The 26,653-nt window shown below is 51.1% G+C and overlaps 10 protein-coding genes across 10 annotated transcripts; 5 read left to right on the top strand and 5 right to left on the bottom strand.

Annotated features, from left to right (window-relative positions):
• The first annotated feature begins 1,056 nt into the window (after positions 1–1,056).
• Positions 1,057–3,405, top strand: COCSADRAFT_249579 (uncharacterized protein). Its single transcript, XM_007706177.1, has 2 exons — positions 1,057–1,354; positions 1,401–3,405. The coding sequence occupies exons 1-2, from the start codon at positions 1,137–1,139 to the stop codon at positions 3,247–3,249; spliced, it is 2,067 nt and encodes a 688-aa protein (XP_007704367.1). The 5' UTR covers positions 1,057–1,136; the 3' UTR covers positions 3,250–3,405.
• Positions 3,406–4,243: 838 nt separating this feature from the next.
• COCSADRAFT_40602 (uncharacterized protein) lies at positions 4,244–5,971 on the top strand. Its single transcript, XM_007705943.1, has 2 exons — positions 4,244–5,043; positions 5,098–5,971. The coding sequence occupies exons 1-2, from the start codon at positions 4,608–4,610 to the stop codon at positions 5,583–5,585; spliced, it is 924 nt and encodes a 307-aa protein (XP_007704133.1). The 5' UTR covers positions 4,244–4,607; the 3' UTR covers positions 5,586–5,971.
• A 137-nt stretch (positions 5,972–6,108) lies between these two features.
• Positions 6,109–7,196, bottom strand: COCSADRAFT_40601 (uncharacterized protein). Its single transcript, XM_007705942.1, has one exon. The coding sequence runs from the start codon at positions 6,889–6,891 to the stop codon at positions 6,175–6,177; it is 717 nt and encodes a 238-aa protein (XP_007704132.1). The 5' UTR covers positions 6,892–7,196; the 3' UTR covers positions 6,109–6,174.
• A 517-nt stretch (positions 7,197–7,713) lies between these two features.
• Positions 7,714–9,581, bottom strand: COCSADRAFT_40600 (uncharacterized protein). Its single transcript, XM_007705941.1, has one exon. The coding sequence runs from the start codon at positions 9,365–9,367 to the stop codon at positions 7,865–7,867; it is 1,503 nt and encodes a 500-aa protein (XP_007704131.1). The 5' UTR covers positions 9,368–9,581; the 3' UTR covers positions 7,714–7,864.
• A 1,395-nt stretch (positions 9,582–10,976) lies between these two features.
• On the top strand, positions 10,977–12,180 carry COCSADRAFT_100235 (uncharacterized protein; the record flags this gene model as incomplete). The annotated part of the gene is made up of 2 exons (XM_007706176.1): positions 10,977–11,265; positions 11,600–12,180. The coding sequence occupies 2 exons, from the start codon at positions 10,977–10,979 to the stop codon at positions 12,178–12,180; spliced, it is 870 nt and encodes a 289-aa protein (XP_007704366.1).
• Positions 12,181–12,779: 599 nt separating this feature from the next.
• On the bottom strand, positions 12,780–13,631 carry COCSADRAFT_40596 (uncharacterized protein). Its single transcript, XM_007705940.1, has 4 exons — positions 13,465–13,631; positions 13,358–13,405; positions 13,216–13,290; positions 12,780–13,152 (listed from the first exon to the last, which is right to left on the bottom strand). The coding sequence occupies exons 1-4, from the start codon at positions 13,468–13,470 to the stop codon at positions 12,868–12,870; spliced, it is 414 nt and encodes a 137-aa protein (XP_007704130.1). The 5' UTR covers positions 13,471–13,631; the 3' UTR covers positions 12,780–12,867.
• Positions 13,632–14,030: 399 nt separating this feature from the next.
• Positions 14,031–14,487, top strand: COCSADRAFT_175257 (uncharacterized protein; the record flags this gene model as incomplete). Its single annotated transcript, XM_007706175.1, has 2 exons — positions 14,031–14,064; positions 14,129–14,487. The coding sequence occupies 2 exons, from the start codon at positions 14,031–14,033 to the stop codon at positions 14,485–14,487; spliced, it is 393 nt and encodes a 130-aa protein (XP_007704365.1).
• Positions 14,488–15,047: 560 nt separating this feature from the next.
• COCSADRAFT_175256 (glycosyltransferase family 59 protein) lies at positions 15,048–16,910 on the bottom strand (the record flags this gene model as incomplete). Its single annotated transcript, XM_007706174.1, has 5 exons — positions 15,048–15,832; positions 15,880–16,017; positions 16,071–16,615; positions 16,669–16,754; positions 16,800–16,910. The coding sequence occupies 5 exons, from the start codon at positions 16,908–16,910 to the stop codon at positions 15,048–15,050; spliced, it is 1,665 nt and encodes a 554-aa protein (XP_007704364.1).
• A 180-nt stretch (positions 16,911–17,090) lies between these two features.
• Positions 17,091–17,948, top strand: COCSADRAFT_164297 (uncharacterized protein; the record flags this gene model as incomplete). The annotated part of the gene is made up of 3 exons (XM_007706173.1): positions 17,091–17,204; positions 17,287–17,786; positions 17,837–17,948. The coding sequence occupies 3 exons, from the start codon at positions 17,091–17,093 to the stop codon at positions 17,946–17,948; spliced, it is 726 nt and encodes a 241-aa protein (XP_007704363.1).
• A 118-nt stretch (positions 17,949–18,066) lies between these two features.
• COCSADRAFT_249492 (uncharacterized protein) lies at positions 18,067–18,565 on the bottom strand. Its single transcript, XM_007706172.1, has one exon. It carries the CDS (start codon positions 18,436–18,438, stop codon positions 18,184–18,186), a length of 255 nt encoding a protein of 84 aa, XP_007704362.1. The 5' UTR covers positions 18,439–18,565; the 3' UTR covers positions 18,067–18,183.
• Positions 18,566–26,653: the final 8,088 nt, after the last annotated feature.

Genomic DNA, 26,653 nt, shown 5'->3' with positions numbered 1-26,653 from the left:
CCGGCGTGGGCTCTGCCGGGCCGTGGGAAAAGGAGTGGAACATATTTTCACGGAGGCGGGGGTGGTGGTGGTGGTGGTGTCGGTGGTGGCGGAGAGGCAGGCAAAAAATGGAACAGCAGAGCGGACCAAGGCAGAGAGAGGGAGAAGGTAATAAGCATTTCGTCCGCTAATGGGTGCAACGATGACAGTGCTATTCACAGCGAGGGCGGATCCAGAATTGGGGTTCAGGGGGCTGTGGACGGGTCGAGTGGTGCTGTATGGTCTGGAGCGGACAAGGCCAGTCCTAGTCGCCAATCTGCTGTTCTCGGATGCTGGCGAATCAACGTAGGCGTCTAAAAGGGTTCCTGCATTAGCAGGGCCGCATCGGGCGTAGAGGCGCCACAGGGAGCGATCAGCATCCAGCCAGAACAAACGGTCGCGGCGGTTTTCTCCTGGATGCGCTTAGGGGTGTGCGGTGCGAGAAGGCCGCCTGCCACCCGTACGACGACGGCTTCTATCGATTGCGACGAGGCGAACACAACAGAGGCAGCGCGCGCAGTGGCCGTGCCGCGCGAGAGCGGTTGTGTAGCATGCAATTAGCAACATCAAACAGCTTGGCCCGCGCTAGAACAAGAACCCTGCGCTGTCCCTCTCGTTATTCGGCTTAACAGGTCCTGTCCCCTGCACGGCTTGGGACATGGGCCAATGAGGCTCCCTGTATGCCACCGCCCACCATCGAGCTCCTGTGCGGCGCCTCATCTACTCTTCGCGCCCATCCGCCTTCTCTCCTTCAACCTCACCTCTCCGTGGGCCAGTCACTCTTTCAGTCCTCGTACTCTCCCTCTACACCAACGCTCGCTGCTCCGTTGCACCTTACCCCAGTCATTCTTTTTTCTTTTTTGGGCGCGAGATCGTTTGGTCGTATCGCCTTCGCCTACTGCCGTGCTTTCGCTCCCTACCCGCACCCACACCCGCATTACATGTACACTCCGTTGATCAGCAGTCACGACTGACTTACGACCTTACGTTGTTAATACATACATCTTAAATCTCAAAAACTACCTCGCATCCGCGAACCCGTCACGCATCGCCATCCGCTCGGGCACATCATTACCATTCCTGGTTACGATATTGTATGAGACAGGGGTTTTGCAACCATGCCGCACTCACATCACCAACACATGCTCCACCATGTGCGCGACAACACACACCATTTGGGCTCTCCCGCCAGCGCAGCTACCCGAACTCTCCAACTCGTTGAAAGAGCGAACCCCGTTCTTGTCGCACGCGAAACCATCGAATGCACAAGCAGCAGCGAGCCCGGTTGCACAAAGCCAACCCAAGTGCCTATGCTTGCTATCGCATTAGCTATTGTGTATGTGATGCACTATCATTCAGCCGACTCCGCTAACCATGCCTAGTGTTCCTGTTGTTGGTATCGCTGTTGTACTTGCCTTCTTACATCGTCGCAACAAGCAAAAGCTTAGGGAGGAGGATCAGCGAGACAAATACAAGTCGCACGATTGGGGTATGGAAGGCGTCACACCCAAGGCGGGTAAAAAGGGCGGCCCTGAAATGAGCATTTCTGAGAAGGAAATCTCTGGAGGTCATGACCGCGGTCTGTCAATTGAAACTGGAAGCCCATACATCCTGCCTCCTGGTCTACACGGCTCTCGCGAATCGTTCCACTCGCTTTCGCGCTCGCAGCACGACCCCCATGACCCCTACGGCCCAGTCGCCTTCTTGAGGGATGACCAGAGCCTCCGCAGTCAAAGCCATGGACCATACAAGGGCGAAACCAACTCCGTGTACACTGCGTCCAGCTCAGGAACAAAGAAGGAAGGCCTTCAGGCTGGTCTCCTCCAGAACGCGCAAAGAATGTCGACATCTGCCCCAGTCCGCGGCGAGTCGCTATCTCCTGATAGCACCAGGTCACCAGATAGCAAGTTTCCCGAGGCAGGAATTCCCCTGAGCCCGTTGAACCCGCGATATGAACCTGAAGCCCCGGCTGCTGCTCCTGCTCCCGCCCCTGCCCATGCTGTTCCCGTCGCCTCCAAGCCTACCAACGTCCCGACCATCTCTATCCCTGAACCTCCCGTCACCGAGAAGCAAGTCAACAAGTCGCCTGTCCAGACCACGAACGAGATTCCCTCATTTCCCCGTATCCAGTCGCAAGCCGTTGTTCTAGAAACTGCCAACACACACCACAGCATCATCAGCACTTCCAGCTACGGCGATGGTTTCGAGATCACACCGCCTTCTCCTCGCAACAGCAACCAGCCAACGATTGCAGCGCCCAAGCCCCGATACTCGACTGGCCCACAGAACCTTGGCCTCGGAGTCGATGACTTTGGTCACAGCAATAACCGTCTGTCAATGAGCCTGCGTCCTATGCCTTCTGAAGACCCCATGGAGAACCCAGAAGAGCGTGCCAACCGTATCCGATCTTTCTACAAGGAATACTTTGACGACTCCAAGCCCGAACCCGCTGGTGGACACCAATACACCGACTACGTCGAGGACTATGGTTCTGAATACCAGGATGGTACTGTGTTTGACCCACGCACTGGTAACTTCATCGTTGCCCAGCCCAACGCGCCGTTTGCTGAGCCGATCACTCGTCGTGCCATGACTCCTCCACCTCGCGCACCTCCTCGATTCCGAAGCAACACAGCTACCGGTCCACGTGGTCCTCATATTTCCAACGGCTCTATGGCTTCATCGCACTACCAACCTCCTCGTGGCATGTCGTCGATGAGCGGTCGTCTACCTCCACCGATGAAGAAGCCTCTGCCGCCACCTCAAGCCCTCTCGTCATTGCCAACCCCTGCCAAGCTCAACGAGAACTCGATGGTGTTTGATGCTGCGGACTTTGCACCACCAGTTTCGTTCCGTGAGAGGCAAAACGGCATGCGACCAGACAGTCCTCTTGGTAACGCAAGGCCGTACAGCCCTTCTGTGCGCCCCCACACGCCCCTCGTCGGTTCCTATGATGAGCTCCCAGTGCTGCCCAGTCCCCATCTGATGCGCAAGTCTGGTACCTTTACTGCCCTTGACTTTGCACCGCCTGGTCGTATCCGCGACCCTGCTGGTGCTGGCTCGGATGCCGGATCTATCCGCTCGAACCGCTCTGGCATTTCGGCCGCTGGCCGATTTGCAGTGCGCAGTGGAGCCAACCGCGTCAGCAGGATACCGCGAGAAATCATGGGTACCAAAGATGACATTGCTCTGCAACTAAGGCCCAGGATGAACTTGGTCGAGAGTGCCTAAAGACGTGGCGACCTTGCCGCAGGGCATTGTTGATGACTGACATTGAGCAGCTCGCTGGAAGAGCTTTGGGCCCCGTTGCCTGTACCAAACGCCAAAAGCTTGTTACGTCAAGTTTCTTTTTTGTTTGGACAGTATGCCATTTTGGGCGTACATGACAATTCTTATCGGTATCGTGGGACAAATATAGCGTGCGCTGGCTATACACACAGTGTCGTCTCCCAGTCTTTGTTGCTACAAGAGACATGCAAGCCTCTTTTGTTTACTATTTCTCTATCGCGGTCACTGCCAGACCGGCAGATTATACTCCTTTTCTAGGGCAATTCAGCGAGGGAACCGGCGTTACCAATGTCTAATTTATATTCTTGTAAGCAGCAGTTGGGGAGAAGAGGGTTGGAGCAAGTGGTGGCTTGGTGACTGACAGCATGGTGGCCAAGACTGTGTGTCGATGTGTGAAATATTCGAGCAAAACATATAGAGGAATGGAAAGCAAGAGGTATTTGAAAAAAAACAAGGATCCGCACTGGTTTGTTTGCTATTGAGTGATGTGTGAAGTGTATTGAGAGTACACGACAATGATGTGGGTGATGTATTGTGTTTTTTGGTTGAGTGGATGCCATGCTGGGCTGTGGAGGGCCAAGGTCGGCAGCGTTTCTGGCCCCTGTTGTGTCACTCTCCGCGGCCTTGACGAGGCTGACGATCAACGCGGCTCTGCGCCAGTGCCAGTTTTACAGGCCACCTGCAGACTCTATTTGCACTGCATCCTGTTTTGCGTGTGGCTGCAGACACAGCCACAAAAGAGCCGCCTTTGTTTTATTGTTTGCTCGTATATATATATGTATGTATGTACGTATATGTTACTCGGGGCCAATACCAGGGCAACCGGAGGAGCCAGCCGCGTGTACACAGTACTTGCATACGCGGCCGGGGAAGGCCACGACAGTGCTAAACCGGTGTCGACGCCGGTGCTTCAGCTGGACGTCGTGTCGTGTCGAGACCAGTGCATCCATTCTCTTGTCGAGCCCCCAACCATGACGCCTGTGTGGCTCGCGCCTGCGTCTAGTTCTGTTTTTGGCGCCTTGTACGTCATGGCTTAAGATCTTCGGAAAGGGTCCATAAAACTCGCCAGTGCTGCTGCAGCACGCGCGTATGAGGTTGTGTCTGGTCCTGGCCTGTTTTCTCTTGGGCCTTCTTATTGGGCTTCGCTATACTTGACCGCTTCGTTTCACCATATCTTCCCATTCTCATCGTTTGAGTTTGCATTGTTTCGTCGTGCTTCTGGTTCTCCCTCTTGCAATCAACCACTCTCACACTACACGCGCCACACCCGTCCGCCACACCTGCTGCACCCTTCCATCGCCATGCCATTCTTCTCTCGCAACCGCGCGTCGGAGAATACAACGGCCACGCCTGTCCCCGAACTTAGCAAAGAGCAAATCAAGCTCGCAACCCGCCGTCGCAAAAGATGGGCGCTGGCAACCTCCTTTTTCCTCTTCCTCACCTTCATCTTCCTGGTCCTCGTCAATATCGCCGGCGTACGCAACAAGCCCGTTATCAGAAATTGGTACTTTATTCGACTCGATCTGAGTAAAATCGTACCCGCTAGCGTGCCCAATTTCGCCCTCATCAACACTATCGCCCAAACGCTGGGTCTTCATGATTTCTACCAAGTCGGATTATGGGGCTTCTGCTCGGGGTACAAGGGCCAGGGCGTGACCTTTTGCAGCAAGCCGACAACCCTGTATTGGTTCAACCCCGTCGAGATTCTGCGTAATGAGCTGCTTGCGGGAGCGTCGAGTAAGTTGGCCTACATCGTTGCGAGTCCGGCTGCGAACTAACCATGTTCACTAGTCAACCTTCCTGCAAACATCAACGACATCTTGGACCTGATCCACCTCGTCTCCAACTGGATGTTTGGTCTCTTCCTTACCGCCACTGTCCTCTCTTTCGTCCTCATCTTCGTCATGCCCATCTCCGTCTACACACGCTGGCTCACCCTCCCTGTCGCCATTCTCGCCTTCCTCAACGCCCTTTTCGTCACCGTCGCGTCGGTCATCGCTACCGTCATGTTTGTCATCTTTCACAACACTATCACTGGCGTGTCAGAGCTCAACATTGGGGCGGATATTGGGACAACGCTATTCGCCTTCATGTGGGTGGCCAGCGCCTTTGCGATTTTCGCATGGCTTGTGCAGACGGGGCTTTGCTGCTGTTGCGCGTCAAGACGAGACGTCAAGAAGGGCAAGAAGAGAGGTAACGAAGAGGCTTATCAGATGGACGCTGCTCCGGTAACCGAAAAAGCACCAAAGAAGAAATATGAGTTTTGGAAGCGTGGATAAAATCCTCTTCTCTACTCAACCATTATTGTGGACGACCATTCTCCTACCAACATTACTATCATACAAATAGATACACGGACAAGGATATTGTCACCGAAAAGAAAAGACCAGGCGTAGATCATAGCCATTTTTTCAACTGGGTCATTGATGACCAGTAATTTGGACCCCCAAAACATTGGGGTTCTTTTATTTTTTCTTTTAACGAGCGCGGCGTTGGGTTTTCTTGGGCAAATCTTTCTGACATGGCAATACATAGTGCGGCGCAACATGGGCGGTTTTGCATGTGAGCATGACACACACATCCCAGCATGAACATGTCTCTACTGTAGACATATACGGACTTATATATGCAAAAAAAAGCATAATGATATCTCTGACTTGACAACAATCTTCATCCTAATCGTTTCGCCCACCTGTCTTTGGATTTTTCCGGTTAAAATCCCTGAGAAACGGCAATCAATCATTCAGTTCAACACATCACTCAGCGCAAGCCGTCAACATCACTGCAAGTGCAAAAGAAGCATTGTTGTTTATACTCCATTCTCCCCGCTCTCTACATAGTCCCTTTCCCTTGTCTAACTCGCCCCCTCTACCTCTCCCTATCCTCATACCAATCCCTCTCGCCCTTGTGCCCCCCAAACACCCTCCTAAACCCCTTGGCCACCGCACCCGTAACGCTAAAATCATTGAAAAGCCACTGATTCCCATGGCGCCCATAGTACTTGAACTGCGCCGGCTCCTCTCTTTCCTTCCTTCCGCTGCTACTACTGCTGCTGGTACCGCTCTCCATGGTGTGTCTGCGACTCCGCTTGGGGACCCGCGGCTTGCTGAAGTCGCCAGGGGCGATGCCCACGCTTTCCGGGTGCAGTCTGCTGCTGGGTGAGGCGTACAGGCGCGACGAGGTGCTCGAAGTGTGCGAGTCAAAGGTGGAGATTGTCGAGGATTTGGTAAAAGGGCGCGTGTTAGTGCTATCGATGGAGGGTCGGGGACGTCCCTGGGTTGCTCCATGTTCGATGCTTGAGGTGTTGTTGGTGTTTGCGATGACAGCGAGGCGGGAGTGCAGGGCTCGCGCGTCGATGGGTTGGTGGTGCGAGGAGTCTGTCATCGGCAGGTATGTTGGAGATTTTGTGGAAAAGGTGGTTGCGGTGTGGACTTGGGGGATGTGGGAGTGTGGTTGATTGGTGTCACAGTAGTAGTCGTGGTGGTTGTCTCGAGAAGGTACGTAGTATTCTTCTACTTCTGATGATGATGATGATGATGATGATGATGAAGTAGAGTAGATGCTAGTAGTTAGATAGTATAGCATAGATGATGTGTAAGATAATTTACTCGGAAAGAAATCTCCTGATATCAGGGCATCACTCAAGCTATATATGCTCCATCCATCCCCATCCGCCAAGCTGCAGTATCGTCCTTCATCGTACGCAAGAAGCACAAACCCTACCGCATCCAAGCGTCTTGGGGTGGGGAAATGCAAGCAAAGAAAGGACTTAGCTCACCGGGTTTCCACACAACGTACATGACTTACATGTAACCGTTCATTCCTCCTTGTCTAATCCAACCACACGCGGTATCCCGCACCCACAATCCACTTCAACCCCTGCCCACGGGTTCCGCAGACGCAGCTGCAAACAATTTGATCAGGTCGGGTAGACCGCAACACGAGACCACATGACCATGTTTTCGCCCTCAGTGTGCAATGAGATACTGCAAATCTGCCTCACTGGGTCAAACCGGCAAACCGGCAGCACAATCCTTGCTCGGGACGATAGCCCGTGCACCAGCCACAAGTACGCCACACCCAATCCGGGGCAGCGAACGGGCCTGAGGGATGCAAGGCCGCGAGGCGTCAACTGCAGCAATGACATCAACCCGCCCTTTTGCGTCTACGCGCGTATCCTACAAACTTTTGCGCCTTCCGTGTTTGCCGGCTAGACCGCCAACAGGACTAGCTGTGGCTTGTGAGTGTATACGCCAAGATACACTCAGCGGGTCTGAATGACGTGGCTTGAATGCGGGAAACAAGAGGCTCGGGGTCGGATGTGCAAAGCCACATGAGGCTCATTTGCACATTGTGGGCACCCTGAAGAAAAGTCTAGATGATCCAAGCTTAGGGTGGAGGGAGATATAGTGGAGACGGCCGATGCCTTGTGGGTAGATAGCTATCAAAAAAAACATCGCTGCGTTGGTCTCTACATAGGGAGAAAGCAAAAAGCCGGATGGGTATACCGATATCAAAACACCTTTGAGCGCCGCGCATTGAACTTTTTACGACTCAATCAAACACCCGGGACACCATCCTTACTTCGTATCCGACCATCTTTGACTGACCCTATTGTGATGCCTGCCTCACCAGTCATCCAGCCCGGCATCTTCTCGCCGTCTACAATGCCTTCTTCGACTAATTGCCTCATGCCGGCAAAGACATGGGTGCCTTGAAACGTAATCCGCACATTGGGTACCCATCCTTCCTCATTCCCAATCTCCTCTAGGTCTTCTTCGGTTCTCTCAAGGAGCGAAGGACGACCACGCCGTGTGCGATTTGCTACCTGAACTCTGCGATTGGGTGTTTCGTTGTCAACCTGTGCACTGCCGTCATTCTTTGAAATAGCTGGGAACGGGTCGTCAATCCGAACTTCGACTCGTTCAAGACCTTGCCCATCGTCTGGTTGGGCAGAGGTACCAAACCGGCCAGCAGCCACTTCTTTCCGCCGCTTGGACTCTGGAGGCTCCTTCTCGTCCAATGGTCTTTTGGGTCTTCCTGGGACGGCCTTATCCGCATTGGCCTTGTCACCTGAAGACTTGTCTTGCTTGTCACCTTTTTGCGTAGTGATAAAGTCTAGAGCATTTTGACTAAAACTATGATCCTGAAAGATGCTCCAACCACCTGCTGCAGCATTGCTTTTACCAGGCCCACGATATGTCAATAGTGCGTCGAGCGACTTGGTTGTGAAATTGGTGCCGGTTAATTGGTAGCGCGCCGAAGGTCTTGAAAAGGCTTTGGGTATTGCCTGCTGTACAATCTCTCTAAGATGCCGCCCATCGTCACCAACGACCTGGCCAGTAAGTGTTGCCAGTGACGAGTATACAAAAGGTGAGCCATTAGGCCAGACGAAGAAGACGGCTTTGGCATGGTCGGTATTACTAGATTCAACAGCCAGCGATGCCTCGTTGCTATACGGAGAATCGTGTATATAGACCCGAAGTATTGTCATGGGCGACGTCTTTATCCGTGTGATAAGGTAGTGGGCTTTCATTAGCGGAATTAGTTCTCTCGCGAGATTCGACATGAAAGTTTGCGCTTGGAACCGGGGAAGGTGGTCAGAGTCGTTTGTGACCTCCATGTCTGTCACTGGCGATCGCGCATTCGGTATCTTTGTGAGGCGCTTCGCTGTCCAGCGCAGGGCATTGGGGTGGTCGAGCAGGTACTGTATCTCTGCTGTGGCCAGTTGGTACATGGATATACCGTGTCTCCAATCTCCCTCGAGTATGCGATCCAGGACCTCTCTCCTGCCACCTTTGCGTGCAGCCAGCTGCTTGTAGATCTCCTGGAGCACCTCATAGCTTTGCGCCGGCTCATATATCTCCTCTTCATCTTCTTCTGCCCGATCGTCCAGAAGAAAAGGCTGGCAAAAGTCACGGTTCTTTTTACTGAGCCATTGTAGTGCGAGCGATATGAGCGATTGGCGGGAGAGCTTGGTGAAGGTGCGCTGGACTTCGCGGTGATTTACGGGTAGACGGTGCGAATGCGGGATATTCTTGTAGTCCGGGGCGGCAGCCATTGCATATGTGCTTTTCTCGTCGGCATGGGAGGGGTCAGGATTGTTGTTGATGGTAGAAGCGTTTATCGATAATATCCAGGGAGGGAGTCGCGCTCAGGCGGTCAGACGCGTTAACCCTGTTGCCACGTGACGTCTTCGGTTGTGTGTAAGAACGTACACAAGTAGTGCCATACTTACACCAACGCACTTTGAAGAGAACAAGTGTCTGTAATTGTTTGAAGGTCCGAGCTGAGATGCAAACATACATTTTGATTATCTGCATACGCCCCCATGCTGCAAGAACACATTATGAAGCGTATAAAGCAGCTCTCAAGTATGTGGTTTTGACCACAACCAGAATAATCAAACTACGTACTCACTCTATCATCTCTTTGCTACTACGTACTGTAAATTTGAAACGCTGCTGGGGTTCAAGCGCTTTTGCCAAAATTTGTACCTTGCTGATTTTAGATAATCATGTAGCGTAACAGCCGTGTGGCAAGCGCTTTGTACTAACACGCAACGTACTACTACAAAAGCAGTATGTATATACGACGTTAGCCCCGCATCAGCTCCAAGCTGACCAATACGTTTTACTACTGCAGAACAATGGGTTACTTTCCAGAAGCGTGAGTGAAAACAAGCCTAACGCATTACCTAGCCGTCATAATGACCCGATCCAGACCGCGAGTATTGCTATGGACATGTGCAATTCGAAGAGTCCCATCATCTTGACTCCCCTACGATATGTAGGTGTAGTACATGCTCCTAAATAATGTGCTCAAACTTTGTCACTTATCCGGTAGTTCTTCGGTGTGGCGGGCGTATAAGTGATCATTTCTACCCTTTTTTTTTACCACTTTTGCAATGTGTGCAAGGGTCCAGGGTGATGCCGCTGCTGCATGTGAATCTGCCGATGGATCACCGCCGTGAATCGATGGAGAGAAATCGGGCGGAACCGAGTGGCCGCCTGATCAGTAGGCGGTTAGCGTGATGGTCGTTGATTACAAACTAACAGCTCTGAGTAATCCAAAAGTCAACGAAAGGGCGCAAAGGGCAGCATAAGCCTGTTGGTTTGAGAATATGACATGACCTCGCAAAGCGTGAAAAGAGAGAGTTCCTCCGTCGCATACATGTGTCTTTTAGGCTTGGATATACGAACGTCGCGATTAATTCCGAGGTGTGGTGCTCCAACCTGCACGTGGGGAGGTTCTCTCGGCCATACTCCGGCTGCGCCCATTTTTCCAACCGCCGAACACAGTAACTAGGAATTGCTCCGCGGGGGGTGTGGAGGTTCTCTAACGCCCTGCGTATTTCGGCAATCGTCAAACGTCACCACTACTCTCTCACATACACAGCCCTCTCTTTTCATTTTGCGCAACTCTCGGAGTTTCTTGTGGAAACTCTTGCATCCATCGAGAACCAGCGGGTCACTGCAAAGAACACCATCCCAAGGCCGCCCAATTTCGCACAAAGCGGAGCCAAAAGCGCAATCGGACCCGCTATCCCTCAACACGGGTTTGGCCGTCGAAAACCCCCTCCGAAGCCCACCCCTAGTTGCACCGATCATAGACTCTACCAACTTCATCCTCCCCATCTTTATTTCGACTGGAAACACCACAAAACGCTCATGTCATCCTACAAGGGGCAGCGAGGGCCCAACGTGTCCCAGTACATCGCGACGCTCAACCAGCCATCGCCCCAGCAGGACCTGCTCGCCGATCCAGCGCCAGTGGAGGACTTCTCTGACTTCCTCAACGCCGACTTCTTTGACGTCAGCAACGCCCGCCACGCCAGCGTCGACTTCGGAAACGCAGGCAACTTCGATATCAATTTCGACAACCAGCCATCACAGCCGTTGAAGAGTCCCGAGGGATTCCAGCCCGCCACGAGCGCAAACATGGATTTCAACTTGAACGGTAAGTGTGTCTTGTTGCTATTGTTCACCTTGTCATTTTCTGTCGCAATGGGCTGGACCTTCGTCGAGGAAGGGTCGCTGCAGCTGCCATATATTGGTCTGCAACACGCCGTCCAATGGCAGGCTACAGAGACACAAGCCGACCCCAACCCCGCCATGCTGTGTTGCCTGCATTGTTACCCCCACACTATGCAAATTAACCAGTCAGCGGACGGCGTCTCTATGCAGCCCTGCTGCTAAGCATGATCTCAAGCACGCAACACTGCCTGGGCTGCGTGAGACGGATGATTTACCTTGCGCCCTCCACACGCCACCTTGTGGTCTGTCTTGTTGAGCCATGACTGACCTCGATCTGCTTGTAGGCGACTTCCCCTTCACCGACTTCAACAGCTTCCCTACCAATGCTGCCTTTGATCCAGCCCTGCCGCTGGCACACGGTCAGCCCAACCACTACCCGCTGGCCCCAGACTTCGCCTCACCCAACTCGTCACTGTCACCAATTACACCAGGCTACGATCAAGCATCCAAGAAGCGCAAACTCGATAATGTCCCGCCCGTGATTCCACATTCGCTCGACGAGAACGCTCGCATCGCCGCAGAAGAAGACAAGCGTCGCCGCAACACAGCTGCAAGCGCCCGCTTCCGCATCAAGAAGAAGCAGCGTGAGCAGGCTCTCGAGCAGTCGCAGAAGGAGGCACAGGAGAAGGTGGCCAAGCTCGAAGCCACGATCGAGCAGCTGCAGACGGAGAATGCGTGGTTGAAGAGCCTTATTACGGAGAAGAGCGGTGGCAAGAGCACAACGGAAGAGATCAAGGCGCTCATGAACAAGCGGGAGCAGGCGGCAAGCGGACGGAGTAGCTCTGCGCACACAGACGGCGTGGGAACACAAGCCAAGAGCCCAAAGGCGGAGGTCTAAACTATTCGATGATACCTAGTTGGTTGTGATTGCTTTTTTTTGTTTCTCTTGTCATTGATCCTGTTTGGCACGTGAGTGCTTTGATATACCTCTTTGATTGTGCCTGGGTAGCTGATGTTATTGTGTATGTGTATGGGTTGCACTGCACTTCCATAGGCTGGGATGGGTGGGGATGATGGATTTTGGGTGCGGGATGCATGTGGCCATGATGATGTTGATGCGGACGAAGGAACGAGAAGATGACTATTTACACACAAATACATACCATGTTCAAACACTCGACGCACGTCATTCATGCAGGTGCCCGCTGGGCTCCACTTGAACACGCACGGTATGACACAACACGACACGGTACGGTACGAGGGGGTCGGTACGAGAGGGTCTGTTATTGGACTGTGCAGCACGAGGTAGAGCCACGGACTGTTCACTATAAAGGCACGGACAATCAAAAGGTAATAGGTATCAATTTCGCTGCCTTGAGCTTTTCAACGCCACTAGCCATGAAGAAAAGCAGAAGTAGAAGGAAACAGCACTCGGACAGCGTATCCAAGTCAGGCAGCCAGCCAGCAACTTCATCCACCCCCTGTTTTTTGCGACAGCCGGTGACTCCAGCAAAGTTCATCTTCCGCTGGGAAAATGCAACCTCGCCCACCGATTCCTGCCATGACGCTTTCTAAGGGTTGCTTTCTAGATGGCAATCCAGGTAATGGTGATGACAATGTCCATTCCCTTGCTGTCGGCAGCCTCCCACTTGTACGTGTATGTTCCGTCCTTCTCGTTGTTCCAGAAGGCACCAACAGCACTGTGCATGCCACGGCGGCCCTGCTTCTCAATCTCTGCGGGCGAGTTGCCGTGGTGTTGGATCACTGTGCTGTTGGCAATGTACTTGTAGGCGGGTTGCGAAGGAGCGTCTGGGTTTGACGAGTCTGCGGTGGGCGTGGTTTTGCTGATGAGGGTCTTGAGAATGTATTGCTGAAGAGGCATGTGAGTTAGCCATTGTGTATCGAGGGTTGCATTGTTTGAGGATGGACCTACAATAATCTCGCTGTTCCAGTCTCCTACTTTGGTGTGGTCGTATGATGTTGCGGCTCCAACAGCTTGTTCACAGGCCTAGTTGCCATTGTTAGCCGGTGATGTCTGAGATGCCTAAGATGGCAAGTTTTGAGACAGTGCTTACTGTTTTGGCAATCTGCTGGAGGTCATCGGTGGGGAGCGGTGAATGAGACTGTGTCAGTCTGTTAGCATGCTGCTCCATGCTCTGTTCTTGTACCAGGGAATACTGACAGCCATGGTGGTGATGGTGATGTTGTTGGTAGAAATGCAAGTAGGGGATGCGCAGAAGGGCAGAATTGGCAGGGCCTGAGGCTATAGCAGAGTGGTGCGTGATGAGGCTGCGATAAGTGAGTGTTTACGTGTTTGGCAGAGCTAGCGTCGAGGTCAGTGCCCGTATGCCGACGTGGTTGCTTTCTTGCGGCCTGCCCTTGCAGCTGCCGCACCGCCCCAGCTGTGCCCCGATACCGACAGCGCTAGCCAATCAGCAACGCGCATTCTGTCGCTATCACATGGGCACATGCTGGCTCGCCATTGGCTGCAGTGCCGTGCTTTGCTTCGAGGCATGGGTCTGTTACTGGGTTCATCGCGACCCGCAACGAAAGACAAGCTCTGATGCTTTCTGACGCACGTTTCCACTCTGCTCGCCTCTCTCTTCTTCTCGACTGAAACTGCTCGAGCTGCGCAGACCTTTGCTTTGTGCAACACCCGCCCATTGACACCCAGACCGCGTACACGAAACCCTCGAGCAGCTCTCTGTTGCGATATACCAGTAGCGCACTACATCATCCACTTTCGTCATGTCTACCCAACCACTCCTCCAGACCGCGCCGGGTAAGCTCGCGTCCTCGCCAACGGGCTTTTGACCCATAGCGCTTCTCTAACCATCTTCCCCTAGGCAAGCGCATCGCGCTCCCCACCCGTGTCGAGCCCAAGGTCTTCTTCGCCAACGAGCGTACCTTCCTCTCATGGCTCAACTTCACCGTCATCCTCGGCGGCCTCGCAATCGGCCTCCTTAACTTTGGCGACAAGATTGGAAAAATATCCGCCGCCCTCTTCACCCTTGTTGCCATGATGGCCATGATTTACGCCCTCTTTACCTTCCACTGGCGCGCGAGGAGCATAAGGATGAGGGGCCAGGGCGGCTTCGATGACAGGCTGGGTCCCACCATCCTCACCATCGCTCTGTTCGCTGCTGTCATTGTCAACTTTGTCCTGAGGTTGACCATGGGAGGGGATGAGAACAGCAAGCACTAGAGTGCTGTAACTAAAGCATCGAAGATATACGCCATCTTGGGCGGAAGTCTGCGGGTGCACCGAGAATATCGTGCCAGAAAATGAATGGCTCGTCAGAGAATGAGGAAAAACATGATCGGTTCGTTGGGCCATGCACTGTTCTGTAAGATTTGTCGGAGACGAAGGGAGTTTGGACCAAAAAAAAAAGAGATGGGCGTTTCTTTTGGTTGTTCACATGGAGTCTGAGTTATTGTTGTGGATTTTTGTATTAATATGCATCAGTGCGAGTGTACTTTGTCATATCTCTAGGTGCATATGGCGGATCGTATTTTTATGTCTCAAATATTCGTTCATTCATTACTTCAAGTTGACCCGTCGCAAAATATGCATTTCTCTAGTACCCCAACGTGTCGCTCGTGTAAGCAAGTATGGTCTTGATCGGGACCGAATACTGAGCAACCAAGATGTTCGATAATACACAACCAAAATACGGTAATAAAGAACTACATGTAAAAGTTCTACCTAATGCATTCTGTTGTCCCCGTAACAACAAGCGCTTGATACGATAACATGTACCAAATCTACCAGATGAAGCGCTGCAAATTGCCAGGCTCGTTAGGCCACGTAAATGTCCAGTTCAGGAAGACGTACAATACGGCCAAGTTGATGGCAAGCAGCCAGATAGTTTCCAAAACCATGCGTACATCGAGTACCGATTTCCAAGTCGATGATGAGGGTGATGCCTCAGTGTTTGGGGTTGTGTGATGTGCAACATGCAACCGCCAGATGGCCCAGGGAATGATAAAGTATCGTGGCTCAACTAGCGGTGCTGTGACTACGGACAAGGTAGTTGCAGCTAGCCATATGACAACAAAGCTGACGCGACAAGATTGATCATCTGCCGAGATTGGGGGAGAACCAGCTTTGCCTTTGTCCTTTAACGTGCCTTCACTGCCTGCACGGATAGTTCTTCTCGGTGTCGCGAGAGCACTGATGATGGACCATGCGCAGATGAAGTAGATCGGCACTGCGCTATATCTCAATGCAGGGTATAGCCGGAGGATTTTGAACACATAAAATACGTAGTGTCGGTTGTCGGCCAAGGTATACGGATGAATGATAGTGTTGAAGTGGACTGCGAGTAAAGCCCAGGTAACAAACATGATGGATGCGGTGAGAGACGGGAGTCTATATGTAGAAGTGTCCAAGACCTTGTCACAAGTAGTCTGGACCTGCTTTGGCAGCACTGGGACGACGAGCCCAAGAAACGGTCCTATCAAAAGTGGGATAGAGAAGAACGCAAAGTATGGCCAGATGTACAGCATTTGCGGCATGTTTATCGTGGCTGTATGTGCGGATTTATCGCCTACTAATGTGAGCTTTATTTAAATCCGGCGTGTATTGAGAACTTACCTAAAACAACACTGCCGTTCCAAACAACGAAGCCTGCGAAGATGACTAGAATAATTGCATATGGTACAGCAACCTTGATTACAAGTAAAGGCTTGCTGAGAGCGGCGACTATAACGGATGCTAGAAAGATGATGACATCTATCAATTGTTAGCCGCTATCGTATAGCTCAAACGACTGCAAGTCTGCTAACCTTGAATCTCAGCATCTTGCACTAGAGGATCAACAATCCTTCCTGTAGCCCAACTATCTCGTAGAATCTCTGTAACGTCGTTGGACTTCGAGGCAGTTGAGGGCCCATCAGCCCTCAGAGCATTTACAACGGCAAGGCCTGCCGGAAAGACAGCAACCCAGAAAATATTTGTTTGTCGAAAGAGTAGGGCGATGGTTCCAGATGAAAGAACACCGACGGCAAGCAAAGGGCTCAAAGATGATGGTGGGCTGACCAGGTGTGTAGTGTATGCGAATAATACGACCAGAGTAGACATTACATCGGTGTAGTAAAGTCCAGAGAAGAAGAAGAGTGGAGGAAAGAGGGCAATGTTGACGGCAGAGTGAACATCGGTAAAGAGAGTCGAGTCCTTAGTGGAAGGTCTACCTGAATTGCTGCGAGCCCGTAGTATGCGTAGGATGAGGTAGCTCATCGGAAGAATAGCGCACAGAGCAACAGCATTTTGCATACGTAAGAGCCGTGTTTCGCAGCCTAACAGAGGTTTGAAGAGTTTTGATACTAGATACCTAAGCCAATGGTAAGTTCATCTGCCCATGATGGTTGCGCAAGTTGATCGTACAGGCCTGGTGGGGTGGTAATCTTTGGGTCCCATGAGTAGTCTCCCTCGCAATATTTCTGGGCCTGCGGAACATGAAAAAACTCATCCTGGCATCATTAGTAGTCTGTCGTCACACCGGAATGCGGACTCACGAGGTAAGGCTTTGGCACTCGACTTGACACATATTCGGTCCAATTGACAGTAAGACAAACGATGAATATGAGAGCACCCGGCAGGGACCACACTTCAAGTAAAGAAGCCATTGGTGGTCTCTCTGCTTAAGGTGCAAGAAAACGAAGGTCACAAAGGGAAGTGAGAGTATCGGTGAGATCAATTGGTATGGAGATGTTCCTGAGCGAGCTAGTCCCAAGACGGCGAGTTTCCGCGGCGCGTCTTCACTCAGCCTGGACAACAATTCAAAGTGCAAGGCAACGCGTCGCAACATGGCATTGCCTCTCCCGCCAGGGCTGACGCCCCCAGAGATTGCATTTCTATGTGAAATGGAGCTCGTCACCATCATACCCCGCCAAAGACTCGAGGGTCTTGAGCTTCTTGGGGTGCGTATGCCCCTCCAACACCCCACCACCAACTCTCTCCCACTACGTCCCGTATGGTGCCATGGTGTTGATTGATCCCTAGGGACCTATACGACCTTTGAATCCTCCCCATAGAGCCAATGTGCCTCTCTGGCTCGCCCTGTTGCTCAAACGTCAACGACGCGCAAATATCCTTCCTCCACCATGGCTGAATACCCACTCTCTTACCGCAATCCTCGAGCACGAAACAGACCATGCAGAGACCTTCTCCCCACCTCCACGACTACCTCCGCAACCCTCGAACAATACCCTCCCTATCTCCCCGCCCTTCTTGTCCAATTCGACAGCAGATGGAGCACCAGATGCTCTGCCTTACCACTGGCTCGAGCTAGGCGAGATGTTATTGGAGACAGCCTCAGATGACTTTGAAGACCCAGACAACGTACGAAAACTATTAAGGGGACTCAGGGAAGTACGCATGGCAAAACTAAGAAGCGGAGTGGACGTGCTAGATGCAGGAGGTGGCTTCAAAATGAATGGTGTTGGGGGTATGGAGGTTGGAGAGGGTAGATCATTCATTACTGGAGTGATTGATGGGTTAAGGTTTGTACACTATTGTGTCTCGATACTGCTATTTTGCTGACCTGGAGCAGGAAAATCGCAGCTTCACGGGAACAACAGCGCAAGGACCGAGATCGAGAAGAGCTGGAGAATGGATACTCGGGCGCGGCCGACTATGATGACGACGAAATGGATATGCAATGAAGGCCGAGTCAATAGATACTTGAGGAGCCAAATAGCAGACTAACGCCATGCTGAGCACCGGTTTACACAAACGCTCGTGGGCCTGTTGATGCGTTATCAAGGTCGAATATCTTCGGCGATTCCGTCCGATATCTGACATCAATCCTTCGACATCGGCGAGGCGACCGAATGTCAAACACCCAACAATGCATTCATACAGGATGCATAGTAAATAGCTCGACGAAGACGAGATGGTTCAGACAACAGAAAAAGTCACATGAGGGGGCGCTATGTCTTTGATCGAATGGCTGGATTCAGAGCACGAAGTCGCGGCCATTGATGATCTGCAGCAAAAAAAAACTGGGCGCACACACCAAAAAGAGCTACGCTGGATGCACATACGTACAACTATCGTATGACCAAGCAACTTGTTCCATGAGAAACATCGTAATCCCTTGAATGTATGTAACACAAGCCGGAGCGGAAAGCATGGAACGAGCATAGTCTTCATAGCAATAATAGATAAATAAAATGAGGCCAACGGCCCCGTTCAATTCATAGCCAACGGACCCCTCACAACCAAAGTGTTATTATCCAACATCCTACCAAGGGACCCGCGTCTGACACGCAGCACGTCAATGCCCCCCAGCAGCGGGCACCCACAAGCATGTTCGCTGACGAGACCCACAGCACGACGCGGGCACAACACTGACCGAGGACCACCGTCAAAACGGCTGAAAACGCCCACCCGATTACCCACATGGCATGTCCTCCCCAATTAAGGACCCTGATACTCAGACAAGACAGGTTCATAATATCCTGCGACTCATGCAAGTTAAATATCGCCGAACCGGGGACAGTTGGCGACAAAGGTGGGTCTTTTTCGTGTGTACGTGCGTGCTCAGCCTCTAAAGGTCAAAAGGCAGCGTCCCCCCTTACCCCCCCATCATTCGGACGGACCTCGCACCGGACAACGGGAGGGGAGGGGAGGGGGGACGCGGTTGACGCGAGCAAAGAGTAAAGAGCATCTAACATACGTATCCAACCCAGGACAGAAATTATCATAACCATGCTCGAATGGGTGATTTGATTGTGCGCAACGCACCCTCGTCCCCTGTTCAACCCTTCCGAGGTTGATAGCTCGGAATGCTCAGGACAAGGATACGGGTCAGTTTCGGGGGGTTTCCCCCCCCCGTGGATCAGCGTTTGTTCGGTTGTGCTTCCCTCGTGTTCGCGTCATTCTTCTGGGAGGGGAGGGAAGGGATGATGGGGGTTAGGGAAGGAAGGACGAGGTAGATATGTTGGAGACACACATGCATCCATGGTCTTACAAGCGCTAGTATAGTAAATTCGGAGGGGGGTGAGTTTTAGGTATTTGGAGCCGAGAGATGGAGTTTCTGTGCTCCGTGTTAATAGGTTGGATTCCCAAATTTGAGTGATGTATCCTTGTGGTTCTTGTGTGTCTAGATTTTTTTTAAAAAAATTCGTTTAGTTTTTTTTCGGCCTTGAAGACTTGTGTTGTGGATGCGTGGGAGATGCATGTTGGGTTGGTGCAGGGTTGTGAGTTTGCCAAGAGCGTGACACGAAGGTGCCGTGCATGTATGATGGAATGTTCGTATAAACATACCAAACGCCAAATAGTGCACTACTGTTACTTTTCTTTTTCTGAGGGAGACTATTGAAAGTCAATTCATTTACGAGATGCGAGGCGTTGACATCTCCCTTCCCTGGATTTCTCTTAAAAATAAACGCTTGGTAATATCGAATCTACGGCAATGATATCTCGCCTCGAACAGGAAGAGATATTAACAATCTATTTAACTTTATTAACTTTGGTCGTCTTCAGCCCTTTGGGGAGGGAGCTTTCGCCATTCACATAAGCTTACAACACCACTTTATCCTGTTTCAACCTATATCTTCATATGATATAGACAGTCAGACGGGCTTGCCGGCAGAGTGGACGAAGTTTGTTTTGCTTGTGTGTGTGTGTGTCTCGTGAACTCTCTTGTCAACGCCTACGCCTGATATGATGCGGAAGTGTGTTGCAAAATACTAATACGTCGATGGTCGCTTTGAGTTCGCATGTATGTATCCGGTGGTCAGCTAGATAAGTGATACGAAGGGCATCGATGACGGAATCGATCTCAGCTGGATGAACAGGTCAAGCATCGATTATGGTCCATCGCAGCATTGTCGAGTTTGCCATTCTATCCAAAGTGAAATAGGTAAGAAGAAAAATACCATGACATAGACTTTATCTCCACGAGTTTGGCGTTGCAGTGGCGGATGTGGCGGATGTGGCGGCGATAGTGCAAACATTGTTCTACGTACCTTCCCGCGCTGAGAACATGAGCAGCCATAATCTAACCCCTTTTCTTCTTAGTGAGACATAGAGAGAAAATGCGTGCGTGTATGTGTGCTTGTACTGCAGTCTCGAATTGTAACGGAAAGTGAGGAATGAAGGCACAGTCGCTCAAGTACAGGCCAAGCAATGGCATGGCAAACTTTACGCACACACACATATATATATGTGTGTGTGTGTGTCTGTATACACAGACATGTACATGCCCGGCGCGGCAAGGTTCTCGAACCATGTGTGCACAAGAATTAAAGTTCATATGTGGTATTGCCTATAGCTGCGTTGCAGGGCTAAGGCGGTTGAGTCGTAACGAGGCCAAAGTGCTCGGGGAGGGTTAGGGGATGCGAGGCGAGACGAGGCGAGGTGCGAGAGACCAGTGGGCGAAGAAATCCACGTGGATGTGGATGCGGATGCGGACAAGGAGGCCTGCTGATCCCAGAAAGTTTCCAGCCGACAATCAATGTACAGAGTGGGAACCAACGAGCGAAAACAATACCATGTGGGTGAATGGGACGCCATCGGCGATATTTCGGTGTGTTTGTGATTGATCCTGCCGCGCGCGTTGAGGAAAGAAGCAGGAGGTGGGGGGATGTGATGATAGACGTGGACGATGGAAAAATGACGGAAGTTTTGTACAAAATAGGTATACAAGGTGGGAGGATGAATTATGTTTGTATGATGGTAGTAGTAATAGTAGTCATGATACTGGTGGTTTGAGTGTCGTAGGTACATACCTGGTGTCGTGTCACCAAGCCACTCAAGAACCCGCCCACTCACTCTATCACTCACTTACTTACCTACTCGTTGGTGATATGCGATAGCAAACCAACATGATAGTCCATCCTTATCGATATATCGCACGGTCGGCTTCCAGCAAGGTAAATGGCCCATACTCAGCAAGCATATCCCTTGTCAGATCAAAGGCAGACTGACTCGCTACCATGTGCGAACCCTTGACCACTGTGCAAACAGCGGCAAGTCCATCAGCGATCCCGTCTGACGCGTGGCTAAGGCCATGGTCCATGGTCTGATGTCGATGATCAAGGTTTAAATAAGCATCCAACACGGTAACTTTGTTGGGGCCACCGGTAGCAAAAGTACGGTAACTTGCAACGGGCGAGAGCGCTCATTCTCTTCCCGTCTCACTCCCGCTGTTCCGCTCTCTCTGGTTGGGTGGTAGTCATGCCCGGCTATCCCAACTGCGAGTTGGGCGCATGGACGTGGAAAGGAAGATCATAGGGAAGAACTGAAAACTCACATGCTTGTATCGGAAGCAGCCTTGATTTTATTTTATATTCGGGAGGATCTTTAATTGGTCCACCATGTATGTGCATTTTATTACGCCTCTGTTGCCTCTTGTGGTATGCATGTGCCGGGTATGAGGAACGTGAGGCTACTATGTCGGCGTAGTCAAGTCATGTGAAGGATTCACAATGCGGGACGCTGAATCTTCTAGGACAAGTACATACGCATCTTTCCCGTTGCATATGGCAGGAGGGTAAGTGAGTCGTACGGGTTTGCGGAAGCCGGGATTATGAGTCGAGATAGGTAAGACAGCGGCATTGTCCTTCCTAAGCGATGAGGGTTGCAGATTCGGATATAGTGAGGGGAATATAGGTACCTAGTTTAAGATGCAAGCGACATAGTCGCTAGATAGCAAGCACAAATACATTATGATGCTATACTGGTTGCATATTGCCATTTGGGGTTTGAGAACGAGAAGCTGCCATCGCGAGGGCAGCTGTGTGTCTCGAGTCAAGGACAGAACACGCGACTAGGATACCCTAGAGAGAGAGCTATTTGCACGGCAGTTGAGTTAAACGTGAGTAGGACACATGCGTGGGATACAGACAAGAGTCGTGACTCAGTGCAGGAGCATAGTTGTCAAGGTTGTAGTATGTTGTGCGGAAGATCACTGCAGGGCTGTGGTGTGGAAGTCGGCGAGGTACCATGGTGGGTAGGTACAGTAGCTAATCCGGCAAGTAGTTACGGTTCCTTAACCAGTAATTGAGTTGTTACAGCTCTAATCTGACAAACAGGGAAGGTCCTGGTATGTCTAAGACAACTGCTGCAGTCTGTGTACGAGGTCAATTGTCATGAGTTTCTTGTCCCTGCATTCTCAATTCCAGACCCGCAGACGAGTAATACCGCAGAAATGATACAATATCCTTTACATACTGACTTTTTGTAATCGACTCGGATGATTGATACAGAAGACTTCAACTTTGGAATGCAGTGTGCTATGGTGGGGCCGGATGGACTCAAGATTGCTTTTGTACTGCGTTTCTGAAACTTGACGGATGGTGCAATCAAAGTTACATCGCGTTGGGCAGGACGCGACGAAGAATCGAGAGATCTGGACAAAACAAAGTCAATCGTTCAGGTGATGCTGTGGAGTCGAAAGTACCTTTGCAGTGGTTCTTGCATACTATCGGCCCGGCATTGCGACGTATTGCTTCTTTCCAAAAGCAGATTGCTGCGCAGGGCCAAGCTCCGAAAGAAAAAAGATATGCATGCACCTACGACCAGAAAAATCAATCCTTGACCGTTTACCCAGCAGATCGTAAGTTTGCTTTTGTCTGAACCAATTACCCATGATACCGTGCGGTAAAGTGTGCTATTTCTTTCTCCTCCCAAGCGGCTCAACTAAAGGAAATGCTTCAACACCAAAAGTGCAATCCCCACCGCAGATCAGGATCTAGCCTCCCCATCCCATGCTCTTGCACTTTCTCCATCTGCAATAACCTACCAGGGTGGCAATAGCAGCCATCGACGTTGTCCAGCTATCTTGCCATTTTGAGCAGGTTTAGTCCAGGAAAAGGAAGAATGTGAGACAGATCCCATACGCCTTGAGAATGATCTGATACCAGCTACATATGCCGCGTTCGAACATGTGGGTAGGCTCCGAAATTTGAGGTTGCTTCGTCGTCTACTCGAAAGGTGTTGGCAGCGATAATGATTTTCCGCGAATGGCAGAGAGGCGGAGGGCATCCTCATTGCCGGCTCAATTGGGAATGGTGAAACGTGGACCTGGTAAACGGATGTCATGGGAAGCAGGGAATCATCAGAGCCATGAGTACGTACAAACGACTCTGAATGGCTAATTTAAGAAACGACATGTAGACAGGACTTGCTGTTATTGTGATTGATATTGTTGTTGCGCTTGCTGAATTATGGGCAAAATCGTGCAAACTTCTTGTCGGTTGGAGGTGGGGCATCGGAGACCGGAAGTTACATATTGGCCGAGTCGAAAATACAGGACGTCATTTTACAAATGACTCTTGTCAGCACCTATGTATGGGTGTATGCAGGTACACCGTGACACGACATGTGCCAAAGTGTTCGTATTGCTTTCTGTTGGATTGTGGCGTTTATAGTTAATTACTATCAGCTATTCTTTGTATTGAGTCGATAGCTGATACTATTGTGGATCTGTGATGCAAGTTCTACTTTGCAAATGTCTAGATGCGCAGTGAAAGGGCTGCGGGGTTTTGACAACTACGCCGCAGCAAAGGCACATTGTGGCATGAAATTTGGCATCATGCGAAAGCAAGACACCTGGAACATGAGGAAAAAAACTCGCCTCTCTTAACTGCACCGAATCCATGGTGAAGAGCAATGGCTCTCGTATCAATTGGCAAGATAGTTTCAAGTAGACAGAGCCGGGTGCTATTCCGAGATATGGGGTGGAGATCAGCCATGTTCAGCAGGGCCGGTGTAGAGGCGGGCATTGCAACCGAAGATCGACTTTAACGCCATCGTTGTAGCAGGGAAGAAAGGCGGCACGCGGAAGCCGGAAGGCTCGATGAGATGTAGGACAGAGCCTGAGTGATGCGAGAAGAGGTTGAATGCTAAGCACATACATAGTATGAGTAGCGTCTTGAGAGTCGCTTAGGACGATCCCTTGGAGCGCGTTAATGAATCGGAATTGGTCTGGACCCTTGAATTAGTCGCCTATGGAGCCAGTGGAATGTTGCGAAAATAGCACCTTGGCTTTGATTACCACTTGATACCTCAGCGAGGATGGCACACATACCTCAAACCCGAAATTCTTGCCGTATACATATATAGAGTATTGATTTGTTACTGCTGGAGTCTGTATTGCCCATAAAGCCTTTTGTCTTTGAGACAGGCGTCTGAAGTATGTCGTACAATGACAGACTCTTCATGACACTGTAACAGGAAAACTCTACAATCAGCACTGATTCGGGGATGAACGCCTCGTCATGCGACTGAACGCATAAGAGCTGGGGCACATGGAACACTCCTCGGAGAAAAGATATCTGACTGTGCTGCCCTTCCTGTGCCGCAAACATGCATTCAAAGTCGTTCACATGACGCTCTGTCACCATGGGCAGGGAGAAGTCAGTGCCCAAGCCTCGGTAATATTGCGTCGGAGTAGAGTAGGATCCATTCATTGGAAGACCCACAATCCGGCCCGCGCCCTCGGGTCGTCGTCGGCCTTGCATGCACAGTGATACGACGGAGATCGAGGTCCTACAGAAGTGCAAGTTGGCCGACGAAGAGTCTGGGTTCTAGCAAAAATCCTGGGCCGAGCACGAAAAACTCAAATGTACGCTGATTTGATTGGCGGATGGCAGCAAGTAAGTAGAATATGTCGATAAATTTAGAGCGACAACTTGGTTCACACGAATTGTGCAGCCATCGGCAATGAAGTCGGCGATGCGAGTGCCGGCAGCTAACGCATGCCTGCGGCTGGTAGCTTTCATAGCAGTCGCGCTACGGGTCTCTAGCTTCGGCCAATGAGATACCCGGACGATGAGTTCGCAATAAGTTCGCGATAGGAGGTCAAATTGTCTGGTTATTGGCTCATTGAAAGAGGTTTATGATGGCAAAATGTCGTTGGTGTCAAACGATGAGCGGGAGTGGGTTGCCACTTTGTGCCATCCGTCTCAAAAGTAGGTCGATCAAAGCCCTTCAGAGAGATAGGGGCACTTGCACTAGCCCCATATCCAGAGGAGATCAGCGCGCTTCGACGACGATCTTTGTCTACACGGAAACTGAACCTCTTTTGTGGCGTACTACGATATAATACTACTTTGGTTCCTGATTATCAACCAGGCTATGTCGAGTGGCAAGATCGCCAGCATACCATTTGAAATGTGCTTGACGCCACAAGTCTATGCTTGACAGTCATGTGCTACCAGTGTCAAGAAGCGTCAGTAGGCCAATAAGGCATCTGGGCTGTAGTTTAGGAAGGACACATCAAGTGACACTAAGTGTCATTTGTTTTACCTAGATGGGTGGAGTGTGTAAAGACATGCTGCTGCGTATCTGCCGATCCAAAGCCATGGCGTTGAATGGCATATTGGCTGCCAAGTAGGGTAGTGGGGCAATTATTGAGCGACTGGCCAGTGCCATACGTTGTAGAGGTCGGATACGGACTACAATAGCGAGGTGTAGAATGAGGCTGGGGTGTAGCCGTAAGTACCTGCATTGCGAATAGCGCTAGCATGCACTGTTGATCAAGTTTGCAGCTCGTAAAAGCAAGTCGGGTTGCGGGTAGATTCCCCACGGGCTGTGGGGGAAGCAAGATAGAGAGGCATCTGGCGATATACGAACGGAGACAAGTCCGTCGAATACAGATTTTTATTCGGAGATGAACGCGAGGAGCATAGCGTCATCATGATGATCGCGAGAGGGTTGTCAACATTTTTCTTGGTCGGCCATGTCGCAGGTTATTTGCAGACGCAGCTTATGGTACATATGTATAGTAGTGTGGGTTTAGGTTAAATCTCACACGTCCGGCGGTCGGAAGGTTTTTGGATGACGACGCGATTGTGCAGTATACTGTAGGTGGTGCAAAATTAGGTTATTGCCGGCATGTTTTTGAGTGGACTGAATAGTGCAGTAATCATGGGTATTATGTAACAGGGCTGAAGCATGCGAAAGTTTAGTTGTTGGGCCTGTTAGTATGGTATGGATACGACAGCGAGATGTGTTGATTCTTGGCAGGATAGTTTTGAGAGCCACCATGAAGCGTAGTAATACAAGGAAATGCTGTCCAATGGGCGTCGTGGACTGCAGGATGGTCAGCGTCGTCACAGTACTATTGCTCCAAGTAGTGTACTGCGAGAAGACGCATTGATGCTAGTGGGGTGCCGGGATCTGGAGCATAGGGTGCCGAGTCGAGCATGACGTGTGCGCGGACGGCATTATACATCGTGTGGCAGTTTGGAAGCAGGACCAAGAGCAGTAAGAGAATGGTAGCACTACAGTAGCAGGGTTCTAGCAGCCGCAGTCGCAGAGTGCAGACGCCATGCCGCCAGTTGGTGTGCTCGCGTGCCATCGGGCCGGCCGGGGAATCGAGGACAGCAGCAGTATCAGCAGGATGCAGCAGCAGTGC

The sequence above is a fragment of the Bipolaris sorokiniana genome (genome assembly GCF_000338995.1).
Source record: "Bipolaris sorokiniana ND90Pr unplaced genomic scaffold COCSAscaffold_15, whole genome shotgun sequence".
Lineage (NCBI taxonomy): Eukaryota > Fungi > Ascomycota > Dothideomycetes > Pleosporales > Pleosporaceae > Bipolaris > Bipolaris sorokiniana.
Note: the sequence above shows the minus strand (reverse complement) of the source record. Positions and strands in the feature narration are given on the sequence as shown.